This window comes from Bos indicus, chromosome 5 (assembly GCF_029378745.1).
Source record: "Bos indicus isolate NIAB-ARS_2022 breed Sahiwal x Tharparkar chromosome 5, NIAB-ARS_B.indTharparkar_mat_pri_1.0, whole genome shotgun sequence".
NCBI classification, from domain to species: Eukaryota; Metazoa; Chordata; class Mammalia; order Artiodactyla; family Bovidae; genus Bos; species Bos indicus.
The window spans coordinates 26629188-26643974 of record NC_091764.1 but is presented as its reverse complement, the minus strand read 5'-3'; the positions used below and the strand labels follow the sequence as shown (position 1 = coordinate 26643974).

Genomic DNA, 14787 nt, shown 5'->3' with positions numbered 1-14787 from the left:
GGTAATTTCCAAAGCCCACGGCTCCTACTTAACCATGCAAGCTACCCCATTCATTCACCAAGAAAACCCTCAACAGCTGGGCCTGCATGGAGTGGTTATATTTCAAGGTTTTTCACAGGGGTTACAATATGACAGTCCCCACCCCAGTCAGGCACCAAGATAAAAGTAGGGACTTAAAACAATACCCCGGTTCTTCAGCCTGAGCCATCACATGCTTTCACAATCTCCTGGCCTCCCCTAGGCCCTAAGCCAGGGCTTGGGCAGAGAAATGGAGGGACAAAGAAATTACATTGCCACCTGAGAAACCTCAGAGGGGAGGACCCAGCCTTAGCCTCCCTCCTCCCAAGTGCAAAATGTGTAAACAGAGTAAACAGAAAACAAAAAAAAGTGCAGTCTAAATGGCTCCCTTTCCTGCTCCTTAGGGTTTGGGCAGAGAAAGTAAAGGAACATAGGCAAGTTGGGCTTTCATGTTGCCTCACCACTGGTTGAACTCATGGGGGTGAAGCAGGAAGGGGCCAGTTTGCCCTTAACCATATCTCTAGGGCAGTATTTATCCTTCATTTCCACAGCTGCCAGTGTCCCTAGAGTTTATCAGGTGACTTGGTTAGGGGTCAGTCTCCCTTGAGCCCAACTTACGGCTGGGACAGCCCTGTCTTTATTGATTATGTGGCGCATATATATTACTTATATAAATATTTCTCTATGTACAGGGATGAGGGTGGCTTTCACGGAGGGAGGGAGGCTGGGGGCCGCAAGGCTTCACCGCTGTTGGCGTTGTCCAGTTCAGTGCTGTCACAGTCTGAGTCCTCAGGGTTGGGAGGGCCCTGGAAAAGGCAGAAAGGCAGTGAGGTGAGACGGCATCTCTTGGCAAATCGCTTCCTTCAGAATCCACTGACATCTTTGTAGTAACAAGTTAGTGATTTTACTGTCTCTAAATTTCAGTGGTTCAGGCCATTCTCCAAGGCACCAGACTGTCAGGATTTCCCCCTGGTTGCAATTTATAGGTAGCATGCAAGCAACCTTATTAAGTACTCTAAATCTCCCAGAGTCTATCAGGTGAATATCTGCTCTTCAGTATGGGAGGGAACAGCTTCAGCTACAGAGTGACAGAGGTTAAGTACCTCTCTCTCTGGCCTGTGCATCTGTCAACCCAGTAGCCCTCAAATGATCAGGCTGTCTCCTCCCTGGTCAGTACCTGGTTGGTGTGACGTACCTGCTCCCCTCTGAGTAGGTCGTGGTGTGGGACGGGCAAGGAGCTGGGTTCTGGGCCAGTAACCACCTCAGAAGCTGGTGGGTCCAGTGGGATTTCTGAGCCCTGCGAGCACATGTCATCAGACCGTTCATCCGGCCGCTCATCTGTGTTGGTACTGCCAACTTCAGGTGTGCCACTGGGGGAAGGCTCACTAGCTGTGCCCTCCTCCCCATCTGATGGATTCTCTGAGCTGAAGGTAGATAGTGACTGGCGCATTTTCAGGCCCTGAGGCCACCTGTTTGTGGGAACAACCAGGGTCACAGCTTGACTACACCTTGCAGTGGAAAGCGAAGAATGCTGTTACCTCCTAATTCCATCACTCACCTCTGGCTTGAGGCCAGTTCCACTTCACTGTCCACCTCTCCTTCCTCTTCCTCTGATGAGATGCCGCGTTTCTGCAGGAAAGATGAGTGACTGGTCAGAGGAGGAAAGAGGTCAAGAACTCAGGATAAGGAAACATGGTTATATAGTGTTAGGAATGGCTTGAGAAAAAGAACGGAAGGTGGGAGCTACAGTGGAGAGAAGGGAAGGGGAAGAGGTCAGGCAGCATCCATTTACCTGACTTCGGGTGACAGCAGCCCTGTACAGCAGTGCGGCTGGGGTCAAGTGCTGGGACCCAGCCCGGCTTCCTCCCCGTCCCGCCGTCCCTTCCCTTCCAGTTCCCAGCAGCCCTACACTGTCACCAGGTCCTACTGGTGGAGGCGGCTCCCCTTTGGCTCCCCCTGGTGAATCCGGGCTGGTGGAGCCAGGTGCTGAGCCCTCGCTTGGGGGCGTGTCTCCCCGGGCTGGAGGTGGTGAGCCAGGATCCCCAGCTCCCCCTGTAGCCCCCCGGCCCCGGGCTCCCAATGCTGCTGACAGCAGATCTGGCGATGATGAAGACATCTTTCGGAGCAGGAGATCATGGTGGAGCCCACGGAGGGCTGGAGGGCAGGCTTCCCAGGCTGAGGGTCCCCCGCCTAGCCCCACGGGGCTTCCTGGTCCCCCAGGTTCATGGGGTGGCACAGCTGCACGAAGCCCAGGCAGGTCCCCACAGCTGCCCTTGGCGCTGGCCTTGCGGTGACGAGTCTTGCCACGGCGACTCCGTCCTGGTGAGGGGGGGCCCTTAGCACACCCAGGAAGCCCCACCCCACTCAGGGCTGCATCTAGTTTGGGTAGCAAAGACTCAGTCTTGAGGATATCTGGCCTGGTGGGAGAGGGAAAGTGCAAGTTGGAGATTTAACACATTACTTAGGCAGTAAAAGGCACCTCTCTCCCACCTAAGTATCGTCTTCCTGGCATTCTTGAGCCCTACACCTGTCTCTCCAGCACCCCCTTGCCATTCTGGAACCGTGGCACTTGTCAACTCTGGTTGGTCCTACCTTTTGCTGTGGGGCGACAGTTTCTGTGGGACATTCCTCTTCTTGATCAGTTTCTCCATCGTGTTCCCGTGCAGCAGGCCCCGGGAAGGGTGTGACTTCAGCAGACCTGGACACCGCCGCTCTAAAGCTTGCTCCCTCCTAAAGACAAAACGCCTTAGGCATGTGACGAGGGAGCTGGGCCAAGGCTCAGTAGACTCTGGGAGTCAGGTACAGCTTCAGAAGATGGGAATTGGTGCGTGAGGGCGTGTGTGGTTACCTGAGTAGCTCCCGTTCCTTCAGCTCCAGCTGCAACATAAGGGCATTAAGTTCCATGTACAGGTTGTTGGCTCTCTCCAGTTTCCGCTCATAGTGTTCCCTAATGTCCAGGGCATGTCTGAAATGGGTAGAAGTGTTCAGAGGTGAGCTGGCTTCATCTGCTGCCATCATTTATCCCAGTCTCTGGGAACCGCTCTACCAGCCCTGCAGTTGGTGAAGTCACCTTGCCAAACACAGCACGCACCTGAGCTCCTCCCTCCTCCGCATCACCAGCTCCTCTTCTAGGCGGTGCAGACAGGTCCCTTCTGACTTAATTTTTTCAAAATGCAGCTTTACCTCTTCACGCCACTCTGCCTGGGGGTGGAGAGACATTTCGCAGTGAGGGACATCCCTTTACCTGTCACACCTGTAGGTGCCTGTGCTGCTGCAGACTGTGGTGTGTGGCAGCAAAAAGGATTGGGGCACGGGATCAACCAAGACAGGTCCCAGCCCTTCAAGAGCTGATCTACCCATCCCCAGCCACCCTTCTTCCCAGCCTCCCCTCAAAGGGTATCATTATCTCTGCAAAGAGAGGGAGCCGGGGCATTCATCTTCCTCTCCACAGCACACCTGGGACTTAAAGTAAGTCTCCTGGGGTGTGGAGAGTACGTCGGCTGAGGCAATGTCCAGATGCAGCAGGATCTGTCGGAATGATGGGCGGTTTCGTGGTTTGCTGTTCCTAGATGGAATAAAGTTTGGGGGCGGGGGGGGAGGCATTTCAGGAAGGAATTAGAGCACCCTTTCCCAAAGTGTGTCCTGGTCCTGGAGAATCCAACCCTAGAATGTTTGCTGTGACAAAAGGATTCCCTGGTCAACTAGCCAGGACATGTTACAAGCTGTCTGTAGTACGTCAAAGTCCTGCAGTAAGGAAACCTATTTAATCCTATCTTGCAACTTGTTTGCCAAAACAAACCTTTTTGAGTAACTCCATTAAAAAAACACTTTGGGAAATGGCTTAGTGAAAAATTAGAAATCTCCCACCTTCCTCCACGGTCTAGGTTCCAAACAAGGATGCAGGGCCCTGGCCTTCCAGGGAGTGTCCTGAGGCAGTCTACTTGAGGTCTAGCCAGCCGTGCTTAGCGGCTGTGCTGGGCCTGCACTGGCACTTCATAAGCACCCTCTCTATCAGATGCTGCTGTCCCTATTTTGCAGATAAGGAAACAGGTCACACACACCCCTGCAGACTACTGGTCTCCCCAGCTCCTCTCAGTTCTTTATCCTAGCGCCCCTGATCCACACTCTGAGTCCTAGGGTCTTGGAGAGCCGTATCTGGGAGCCCAGTTCCCCTTTCCCTGTTGAGGATTCTGGGCCTGGATGCCCGGATCCTGGGTGCTGGCTAACCATCATCCATACTCCCTTGCTTCCCAGGTGGTCCTTACCAGCACTGGCGAAGCAGGATTTTGAAGCCGTCTGGGCAGCTGGAGGGCACAGGTAGATGGAGACTGTTGCTTCCCACACCCCAGATGATGGCTGAGGAATCTACGTCTTTGTAGGGGATCTCACCAGTCAGCAGCTCCCACAGCACCACGCCAAAGGACCTAGGGATGAGAGGGGACAGCACTTTGGAGGAGGCCCTCCTCCAGAGGCCCTGCTCACTGCAGGCTCATCTCACTTGCACTCAGGCCCTGGAACAACCCTCTCCCCACCCACCGCTGGCCACCTGCCACCTTCAGTCCTCAACCTGGCCCTCACCAGATGTCAACCTTCTCAGACACAGGTTCGTTGCGGATCACTTCAGGGGCCATCCAGGCTACTGTCCCTGCAAAGGACATCTTGGTGCTCTTGTCACTCAGCTCCTTGGAAGTGCCAAAATCGGAGATCTTCACCACATCGTCGTAGGTGATTAGCATGCTGGTAAAGAGTGTAGTCAGCTGGGGTCCGCGCCCCTCCACGCGCCTCCTCTAGCTGCAGCAACTCTTACTGTTTGAAGTCGTTTGGGACACCCGGAAATGGAGGGCTTACCACAGCCTTCTCAAGATAGGGCTGTCACTTGGGAAGGGTTTCTGACATGGCCATGTGGACTTTAGGACAGGGTCTGAAAGCAGGGAGATGGCCACACTGCCCTGGGTGGGGACACCTATGGGAGACTGCACAGGCGCTTCTCCCTGCTCGCTCGCTTACTCACTTGGGGGACTTGAGGTCCCGATGGATAATCTTGTGCAGGTGCAGGTAGTTCATGCCACCGGCGATGCCCATGGACCAGTCAACCAGCAAGGAGGGCGTGACGGGGCGGCCAGCCCGCAGCACCTCGTACAGCTGGCCCTGGGCGCAGAACTCCATGAGGATGCAGTAGCAGGGAGCCTGGGTGCACACACCCCTGGGGGCCGAACACAGTGGGATGAAGGCCTCAGCCATCCCAACAGCCCCGTGCTTCACACCTGGTACCCCCTTCCCAACTGTGCCATTTTGATACCCACTTCAGGAAGATCCCTTGCTACCCAAGTAGGTCTCTGCCCTCAGAAGAGTGCGCTGAGGGGAGAGTACCACGGCCCCTGCCCTGGACCTTACTTGAAGGTGATGATGTTTGGGTGCTTCAGCTTTCGCAGGTGCTTGATGTCAGTTTCCTTCAGGTCCCGCACCTTCTTCACAGCCACCTCCTCCCCATGGAAGCGCCCCAGGAAGACGGCGCCCTGGGCCCCTGAGCCCACCCACTGCAGGTCCAGGATTTCCTCAAAGGGGACCTCCCAAAGGTCTGTGGACAGGAGGCACAGTGCCATAGGCTCAGAGAGCCACACTCAGGGCCTTGGGGTGGTCAGGCACTGGGGAAAGCCTGGGGTTGGCTGAAATGACTCAAAGAGGGTGAGGTAGAAAAGCAGCTAAAACAGGCCAAGAAGGTTAGATTTGAGGGGATGGAGGAAATGAAGAGGTGGCCTAAAATAAAGCTGGGGACTCAGCAGCTGATGGACAAATAAGGGGCGGGGGCTGGGCTCGGGGGGGTGAAAGGGTCATCGGGCGACTTTGGTGCGGCTGTCCAAACACATCTCGGGCTCAGGGAGACGGGAAAGGGCCCCCTTATGGACACAGCCTACCTTCCTGCTGCTGCTTGTGCTCCGTGGAGTAGGCTTTGCCGATCATGGTCCACACAGGGCGCAGGCAGCCGAAGAGGCCCTCCAGGAAGCCGCTGCCGCTCTGGCACTGGAGCCGTACCTCATCCGCTCGGACCCTGGACGCCCGACTCTCAGGGGACCCAGTGGCTCCCCCTGGGCCCCCTGCATCCTGCTCGTGGAGCTGCAGGACACTGTTGGCAAAAGGCTCAGGGGGCGGCTCTCCACCTGGGGAGGGGCTGGGCCCGCCCCCGCCCTGACCCCCGAGTGGCACTACGTCTCGGAGTACACACTGGGTGGGCGTCAGGTCCTTCTCGGGGGTGCAGTCGGAAGTGTCTGGGTCCAGCTTGCGCATGGATGCCTCGCTTAGGGTGGACACGAAACCCCCAAAGGAAGGGGAGGGTGTGCGGGTCTCATGGAGGCAGGCCATGGCCTCTGGGCCCCAGTGTGGTGGTAAGCGGTGGGCCCTGTGGAAAAAGAGGGAGGAGCTGTCAAAGCCCCAGGTGCCCAGCTCAGGTACATAGAGGCAGAGGCACAAGTTGGGGAGCTGGGCACACAAGAACACTCCTAGAAGTAACACATATTTTAGCTTCAGGTACCCATCTTCCTCCAAGTTTCAGCTGGGACCCATCTTGGGGAACCTGATACACAGGCTTCCTCTCTAGCATCTATTAGTAACATAAGTCTTCCTTCAGTTCAGTTCAGTTCAGTTCACTCAGTCATGTCTGACTCTTCGCGACCCCATGAATCACAGCACGCCAGGCCTCCCTGTCCATCACCAGCTCCCGGAGTCTTCCTTACTCAGGTATATAGGCAACATACCTAAGTATCACTCTCAGGCGGATACAGCTAACAGCCCTGCTCAGGTAGATACTGGGGAAGTATGTCCCAATCTCAAGTATGGTAACAGACTAGATCCCTTCTCCCTGTAAGAGTGCTGTAACTCACCTCTGGAAAACATGTTTCTTTCACTTGAGGCTCACATGCACACGAGTGTTGTATTAGGGTCTTTCAGATACACAACTTTTACTTTGAGTCTCAATCTTACACATGTTAACAGTACATGCAGGCCTCCCTCACACCGAAGCAAAGACAGATGACACTGCTCAGACTCTGCCGCTCAGGCACTCTCAATGACATTTCCACCCCTCCTGTGTACATGTGATACACCTGGGCCTCACACTCATGTACTCGATATGTGATCCTGCTGAGAGTCTTATCCTAAGGCACACTCAAGGCTCACAACTGGGTCTCTCAGGTGCTCACAGCTACACACCTGGGCTGATCCAAGCAACAGCTGATCAGCTCTGTGCCCAGCACAGACACAGAGGGAAAAAGGTAGAACTGTCCGAGGAGGAGGCAGAAGCTGTCAGGGCAGGCTGTGTAGCCTGCTCGCTTGGTCCCCCCTCTCCACCATCCCCCCACCTTGTCCCTCCCATTAGTCCAGCTGCTCCCTCAGGGCTCACTTAGAGAAGGGCCTATCTCCTTTCCTCTTCATTACTCTGTCCCCTACTACCTAGCTTTCCAATCAATGGAGATTTGTCCCAATTGATAGCTGACCTCAGCCAAGCTGTATCTGAGCCTTGATTTCTCCAACTGCACAAAAGGACAGACTAGCTATCGTTCAGGCACAGCAGATTTTTCAGCCTGACGGAAGTCATCTCATCTCCCATCTCCCACATCATCTTACCAGTTACCAGATTCTGAGAGGTAGGGATTTCGGAGGCCAAAATGCCTCTCTTAACACTACTCAGTATAGTAGCGTCCCTCCTTGACCCCTTGCACCGGAGCTTCTGAGTCACTACTGGAGAGGGGTGGCAGGAATCTACAATAAAAAGGACTCCCTGGGTGGGGATGTATGCACAGAGAGGCTTGGCACCTCTGATGGGCTCAGCTCTTGTAACAATTTCCAGGCCTCTCAAATACCTAAGTGTTTAACAAGCACCTGAGGTGATTCTTATGCCTGGCACATCGGTAAAGACCAGAACCAATGCCTTACTAATTTCTCCTCTATTCCACATTACTGCCTTAATCCAGGCCTCAGTAGCTGTCACGTGACCTAGGACAACTGCCCCTTGAATGGTCTCCAAGTTCTTCCAAGATCCCCCTCCACCCCATTCTCCACCCACCCTTTAGAAGGGTCTTTCTAAAGCACAAATTGGCCTTTTGGAGCTCCCCTTTTCTTCAAACCCTCTAGTAGCCCCTCCTTGGTCCTGTAGCCTCACCTCCATGCTCTTGGCCCCTCCCCAGCCTCATCTTCCATTGCTGTTCGTACCCAGGCCCTACTGAACTGAGCCTGTTCCCAAGGTTCATCAGGTGTTTGGGCCAGGGCACCTAATGAGAATGGCTCACACTTATGGAAAGCTGCCGCCCATATTAGCCTCTGTTATAGGTCCATTAGCTTATTTAATCCTAAAATCTCTTAAATTAGGCGTCTAAGTTACTCTCATTTAACAGAGGTATTAGAGGTCTTAAATAACCTGTCCTAAGTACTTCAGCTAGGATGAGGCTCCAGCTCAGTGCCCAGTCGTTCTCAGTCTGGAAGGCGCTTCTCACATACCATCTGTTGTCCTCCAAGTTTCACTTCATCCTGGAAGTGCCCCCCCCCCCCATGCTCTGAGTTAATGTCCAGTCTGAGCTGTGCTTCCTGCATGATGGCTCCCACCATCCTGGAGGCACAGTACAGTCGGGCGTCCTTTGAGAGCCTGTACTCCTGAGAGTGACGACGCCACACGGGATCCCAGGGCTTCCAACAGCATCCAGAGCGCATGAAGGTGCCCAGTTAGGTGCAACCACTGTTCTATGCATCCGAGGATCGTCCTAAGGACCACATGTACTAGCTCCCTCACTCCTCAGAACTCTCCAGGGAAGGAGGTATTATTATAGGTCTCTTTACACTCTTGAGAAAACCGAGGCTCAGAAAGATGAAATCCCAGCCTCCGGACCCCCAACATATCCTGCGAGATAACGGCGGCTTCAAGGAGTGAGATGCACATAGTAAGACAAACGACAGGCCAAGCAACGTGCCAATTCGCTGGAGAACGTCCGCGGGAGGACCCGAGGGCTTTTGCCTGTGCCTCCTCAAGCCGGCCGCCCCTTTGGGGCCGCTGAGAACGAAGGCTGGGGCTCCCGGCACTCCGCCCGGGCGGGTCTGCGGGGAGGGCTGGCGGGACTGGGGCGCTCAGACAGCTAGAAGCCAGAGTGAGGGCGGTTCGCAGCGGAGAGGAAGGGGTTACGGCCCCAGCGCCCCCTCCCCCTTCCCGACCTCCTTCCTGGCCGTCACGTGGAAAGGAGCTGGGGGCGGGGCGGGGGCCCGGCCGTGAGAGGAGGGTGTCCGGGAGGGGACGCAGCGGGTTGGGGGAAGCGCTGGGCGCTGCGGCGTAACCATGACGACTGGACCCGAGGCGGCGCGTGAAGTCACCGGGACAAGATTAGCCCGGAGTCACGTGAGCGGCGACCGCGGGGGTGGGGCCGCGCCAGGGCCCCGCCCCTGACCTGGGCTGGCCCACGTGCTGGTTGCGGGCTCGCAGGCAGGGACCACCGACCAGAGCCAGTCACCGCCTCTGCGTCCCGTCTTCCCCATGTCCACCCCCGTCCCCGAGTGCAGCGGAGAGAGAGCTGTGGTGGTGAAGAGAGGGGACTTGGGTCGGCATTGGGGGTGCGGTGCCATAGAGAAAGCAGGAAATGGGAAAACGGGGAGACTGGACAGGAGAAAGGGCGAAAGGCAGACCAGAAAAGGAGGGCCTGTCTAGCTGAGAAACAGAAGAGCGTGAAACACTGGGAGAGGCAGTCCTAAGAAGGATGGGCTGAAAAACTGATTTGGGAAGCAAAGGACACGGAAAAAGGAGCTGAATGAAAGGGGATTGAAAAACAGGAGATCTGTGCCCTCCCTGATTCCTTTCGTATTTAGAAGCTGAGTTCTGAGTAGGTACAACACCTGGCTTTGTAAAGGAATTTTTCAGCTTTCATCTGGTGTTTGGCAACCAGGAGGCTTAGGCATAGAGAGGGTGACACGCTCCACGACACTTGAAGCCGATCTTCCCTCCAGCTGCCCAGGCCTCCCCAGGGGCCCCTCCTGTATCCAGGGCCGGCAGCTGGGGAGAGAGAGAAGCCATTTCACCTGTTTGTCTTTTCGGGCAGTGGAAGAAGCTGAAGAAGTAGTGGATGGGACCAAAGAAAAGGGAGAGAACCTAGCCAGGCTCAACCCACCCTTTCCTGGTTCTCAGGCTAATGACAGCTCTTCCAGATTGACCTGAAGGAGTGAGTGTGGTGTGCACGTGCGTGTGTGTGGTGAGGGGAGTGGAGGTGGCGGAGCTGAGGCCCCAGGGAATTCTAGTGAAGGAGAGATTCCTCTCTCCTGGCCCACACCCTCTCTGTGTCCTTTATCTCTGACCTGCCAGCTGTGTCCCACTGCCCCCCAGCTGGGCCCTGGCGCCGAGGCTTTGGAGGGGGATATCACGGCTAGGAGCCCCTGGCCCAGACACCCGGTCACCCGGGGGGAGGGGAGCTGTCTCCCTGGCCATCAATTATGCAGAGTGTGGGGGAAGGGCTGGGATGTGACGGGAGCGGGTGGACCTGTCAGTCATTCTGTCACCCATGTTTATCAAATGCTCACAGTGCAGAATTCTGCTTCAGATTGGGTATGGGGCAGAGTGGCCTGTAAATTATGCAAAAGAGGCTCTGTGGGCACCGGGGAGGGGGGGGCCCAGATCAGTTTCAGGTACCAGATTCTCTGTTTGCTGGTGGTACTGTGGGGGCAGGGAGTACCCCCCCCCCCAACCTTGGTTCTCCTGCCTGAAAGGCTGGAGGCCTGTGGCAAGGCAACCCTTTAAGTCCTTTCTCTCTCCCTCCTGTTTAACAGCAGAATGTCAACGCCAGGCTGCTTGTCTGGCTGTCTTGGGGGTTCAGTTGAGAGGCCAGGCCATCTGTCTAAGTCTTGGGCTCCCATAATGAGCCCTCGCCACTGTCTTGGACTCTGTTTTGCACTCAGGAAAGGGAGGAAGATTCCCCATCTCTCTTGAGTGGGGGTGTAAGGAATGTCTTCCCAGGGAAAGGAGCCCCAAGACACTCCTGAGAGAATAAAGGACTCTAACCCCTCCTGGCCAAGGGTCCTGGCGCCAGGGTTATTCTCAGCTGGAAAGAACTGTAGCTTGTCTGTTGTGTCCTCCTGAGGGGGGAATGCTTTCCCCTGAGAGCCAGGGTAAAACTGGAGATCACCGCTATCTCCAGGCCCCCAGGCTCACACAGGTCCAGCCCCTAAACCTCTAGCCAGCACCACTTCTTCCGGTAGAGTGGGTACCGAAAGGGCTGGGAGGGAGCAGTACTACTTAGGAAAAAAGGAACCAGCTTTGGATTTGGAGAGATCAGAACTAGAACCTTGGTTTTGCCACGAATTAGTTTAAGGACCATAATCCCTCTGAGATTCCCACCCCTACCTTATGGGGTAGTGAGGGCTAAGTAAGATGATGTAGGGAATGCCATGAGCACAGTGCCAGGCTCCTGGCTTTGTCTTTCTGGTTGGCTGGACACCAGGTCTTTGTAGATTCTGGAGTCTGGAGAGGCCGTCTCTTCTCTCTGGTCAGAAGGGAGACTTGGGTCTCCAACCTTCTATTTCCCCAGGACACAACTTGTTTTCAGGTCCCAGGGGAACCAGGTCCCAAAGGCAGTGGTGTGCTAGAGGCCCCCCGTCCTTCCTCTGCAAATCCTTATGTCCCACCTCCTCTGAACTGAGGGGGAAGGCCTCCTTCTCTGCACCCTGTCGTCACCCCATGGCTCTCGTGGCCCAGGATCACCCCTCAGCCCTACCGTTAAGATGTGAGGGGAAGGGGAGGCAAATACCAAGGTATGGTGGCTCATAGGGGTCCCTGCTACTCAGGACTTCAGGTGAGCCTGGAAGAAGTTCTGTGTATTTTTAACAAATTGTTCCTGAGCCGGGTGCTATTGAAAAAGATATGGAAGGACAGATAGAAATGTATAACCATTGCTAAGTAGATGGAATTGTGGGTATTTTTATTAAGAAATTTAAAAACCTATTTTAAGTTGAAAAAGAAGAAATGAAAATTACAGAATGCCTATTATTGATTTCTGTCACCCAGCCTTGGACAGTAAGACAGGGAGGGAACATGGATGACCTGAGAAGCAGAGTGGTCTGGTTGAGGGCCTGCCTCTGCTCTTGACCACAGTCTCCAGCTGGGTGACCTGGACTACGAGACTTTTTTTTGGCCGCGTGGCATGAGGCGTGTGGGATCTTAGTTTCCTGACCAGGGACTGAACTTGTGCCTCCTGTATTGGGAGCGTGGAGTCTTGACCACTGGACCATCTGCAAAGTCCCTGCCTGAGACTTAACAAACCTCAGTTTCTTCATCTCTAAATGGGGGCTCACTAATTCACACGGTGGCAATGCAAGCTATTATGAGGGTAAGAACACAGGCTCTGGGTCAGACAGACCTGGATTCAAATCCTAAACTCTTTGGCCACTGATTTTTTGATTTTGAACAGATTACTTAACTTCTTTAAGTTTCAGTTTCCTCATCCCTAAAATAGAGATGATGATCACACTACCTCTCAGTATTGTTATGAGTGGTATTGAGATAATCCAAATAAAGTTCGTGGGCCTGTTACCTGGCATACAGGAAGCTCCCTATAAACATTAGCATATGGAAAGGACCTAACAAGCAGCAGTAGGTTTTTATAAATGGTGTCCCTTCCCTTCTTTCCCCTGTCTGCCTCCTCAAAGCAAGAGGCAGCGGGGAAGGTACAGATGGAGAGTTGGGTAAACATAGGGGATAGAAAAGGGAGTAAGGAGAGAAGGAACCAGAGGAAGATCCTTAGTCTACTCTGGAGTAAGCGCCCCTGCCTCCTCATCACCTTTCCCCAACACACAGCTGCCCCTAGTTCTTCTGGGAGCAAATGAAGCAGACAGACCAGTGTCTGTGGCCAGCTATCGTGAAGCTCCTGTGTCCCCTGCTGGTGTCATTTCCATACTATTCTCTGTTCTGCCCCAACAGGGACTCCTGAAAGGGTTGATTCCCTAATCCTTTCTCCCAGCCCAGCAGGGCAAGGTGGGACTGCCTGTGCTAAGTCACAGGGCGAGTCCATGTAGTGGGTACTAGAATTTAGGGTCCTCTTCCTGGCAAAGCCAGAGTAGCACATCATCACCTCTCGGGGAGGAACCTACAAACAGCAGTTGGATTTTAGACGGGTTCTGCCTTCCTTAGCTGGAAGGACACCCAAGAAGTCCTGAGCCACTTCTTTATGTAAACTTGACTCTCCTGCCTGTAACTGGGTTGAATTACAGGGTGGATATTTAGTTGCTTGTTTTCACAAGTGCTGGAGTTAGTGTCTCACACCATTGGTCATCCCAGCATCCCGCAGTCCCTATAGTGAGTGAGTGGATGGGCTGCCCGGCTGGAGAGCGCAGAATTTTTTTCCACCCTTAAGTGTGAGATAGGACAGAGCAGGCCCTTAAGCTTCAGAGAAACTTCAGTGTCTGGACAGGAAGACCCAGGGCTTTTACTCAGGTCCTTTCCTTCCTGAATCCCTGCTACTTGCCTTCCCTAGGTATGACCCTCTGGCTGAAACAGCAGAACTCTCAAAGCCATGGAGTCCATTCTGTGAGCTGGAAGGGAAATGGTGTTTAGAGGGAGGCACTGACTGTGGCTTGAGAGGACCCTGAGTGCAGGAGAGACCTCGTGTGCACCCCTTCCTAAGGCCCTGACCCACTCTCCTCCCAAGAGGGAGCTAAACGGTGGGACTTTTCCTTCAGTTCTAAGGGACACCCCACTATTTCCTTCCATTGTCCATGCACACTCTGACCCCTTAGCCAAAGCCGTGGTTAGAGGAGTTTTAACTCTGTGGAAAGGATTCTTGCTTATTTTTAGGCCAAGGAGTTTAAAGAGTGTGTAGGGAAAAGGGAGGAGGTTCATGAAAGGCCTGGGCTGGGGAAATGGGTTAGAGGAGCCAGAGCAGATGGAGAGATGGAGAAGGGAGAAAGCCATATATGGATGGGGGAGGGGAAGATGACCATCACCTGGGCATCCAGGAACAGGTGCTGTCTGCCTATAATCCTCAGGTCCAGCCTGCAAAGTGTGCCTGTGCGCGCGCAAGGGGTGGGGAGGGGGAGTGAGGGGCCTATGAGGCCTTGTCCTTCCTTTCCTTTCCTGTGGGGCCGAAACTCTTCCTCCTCCTCCTTCCCATTCCCTCTTCCTGAGGGTGAGTGGGAGGAGAGGAAGATGTTCTCTTGCCCGCTGTCCTTTAAGTCTGTCCCCCAATCATCCCCCTACCCCCACCCCATACACTCCTTTCCAGCTTTGGAGGCCCTTCACCTCCAAGCTGGGCCGCGGCGTCCCTCGGCTCGGCTCCCCTCCTTCCCATCCCCACAGGCGGCGGGTCCAGGTCCCCAGTTCCTCCATCCCGTCTCAGCATCCCCGCGCCACCCTCCCCACACCCCTCCACATCTTGCGTCCCGACCCTCCCTGGGACCTGGATCCCAGGACCCAGACCCATCCCTGCCCCCCACCCTCCACAACTCGGCCCGGCTCTCACCTCGGGGGCTCCGCGGCCGCAGCACAAAAGGCGGCGCTGCTGCAGCTCGGCTCCGGATGCTGCTCCCGCCTCCTCCTCCTTCTCCTCCTCCTTCCCGCCTCCCCCCGCTGCCCTCGACCGGACCAGGGGCGCCGTCACAGGCGATGCTCGTGAGGTGTCCGGGTGCACGGGTGTGTCAGTTCCAGCTTTCTCCCCCCACCCCCCGACCCCAAACCCCGTCCTCACACGGCTTGAACTCCCGCTCCTTCCGAGGCCCCCGCCCCAGGCCCCCCGGGACGGACACGCCCTGAGCGGG

At 55.1% G+C, this 14787-nt stretch overlaps 1 protein-coding gene across 5 annotated transcripts; it reads right to left on the bottom strand.

Annotated features, from left to right (window-relative positions):
• Nucleotides 1–77: 77 nt before the first annotated feature.
• On the bottom strand, nucleotides 78–14683 carry MAP3K12 (mitogen-activated protein kinase kinase kinase 12). 5 transcript variants are annotated; one of them, XM_070789000.1, is made up of 15 exons: nucleotides 14493–14681; nucleotides 6242–6415; nucleotides 5934–6142; nucleotides 5413–5596; nucleotides 5030–5221; nucleotides 4597–4755; nucleotides 4284–4442; nucleotides 3475–3583; nucleotides 3110–3219; nucleotides 2867–2983; nucleotides 2611–2748; nucleotides 1811–2435; nucleotides 1577–1647; nucleotides 1214–1487; nucleotides 78–824 (listed from the first exon to the last, which is right to left on the bottom strand). In XM_070789000.1, exons 2-15 carry the CDS (start codon nucleotides 6376–6378, stop codon nucleotides 726–728), a joined length of 2583 nt encoding a protein of 860 aa, XP_070645101.1. In that variant the 5' UTR covers nucleotides 6379–6415; nucleotides 14493–14681; the 3' UTR covers nucleotides 78–725. The 5 variants fall into 5 exon arrangements, 4 of the variants coding, with proteins under 4 accessions (XP_070645101.1, XP_070645102.1, XP_070645100.1 ...); XM_070789001.1 differs by having other exon boundaries at nucleotides 1214–1315; nucleotides 5934–6415; nucleotides 14493–14682; XM_070788999.1 differs by having other exon boundaries at nucleotides 5934–6415.
• Between the last annotated feature and the right edge of the window lie 104 nt (nucleotides 14684–14787).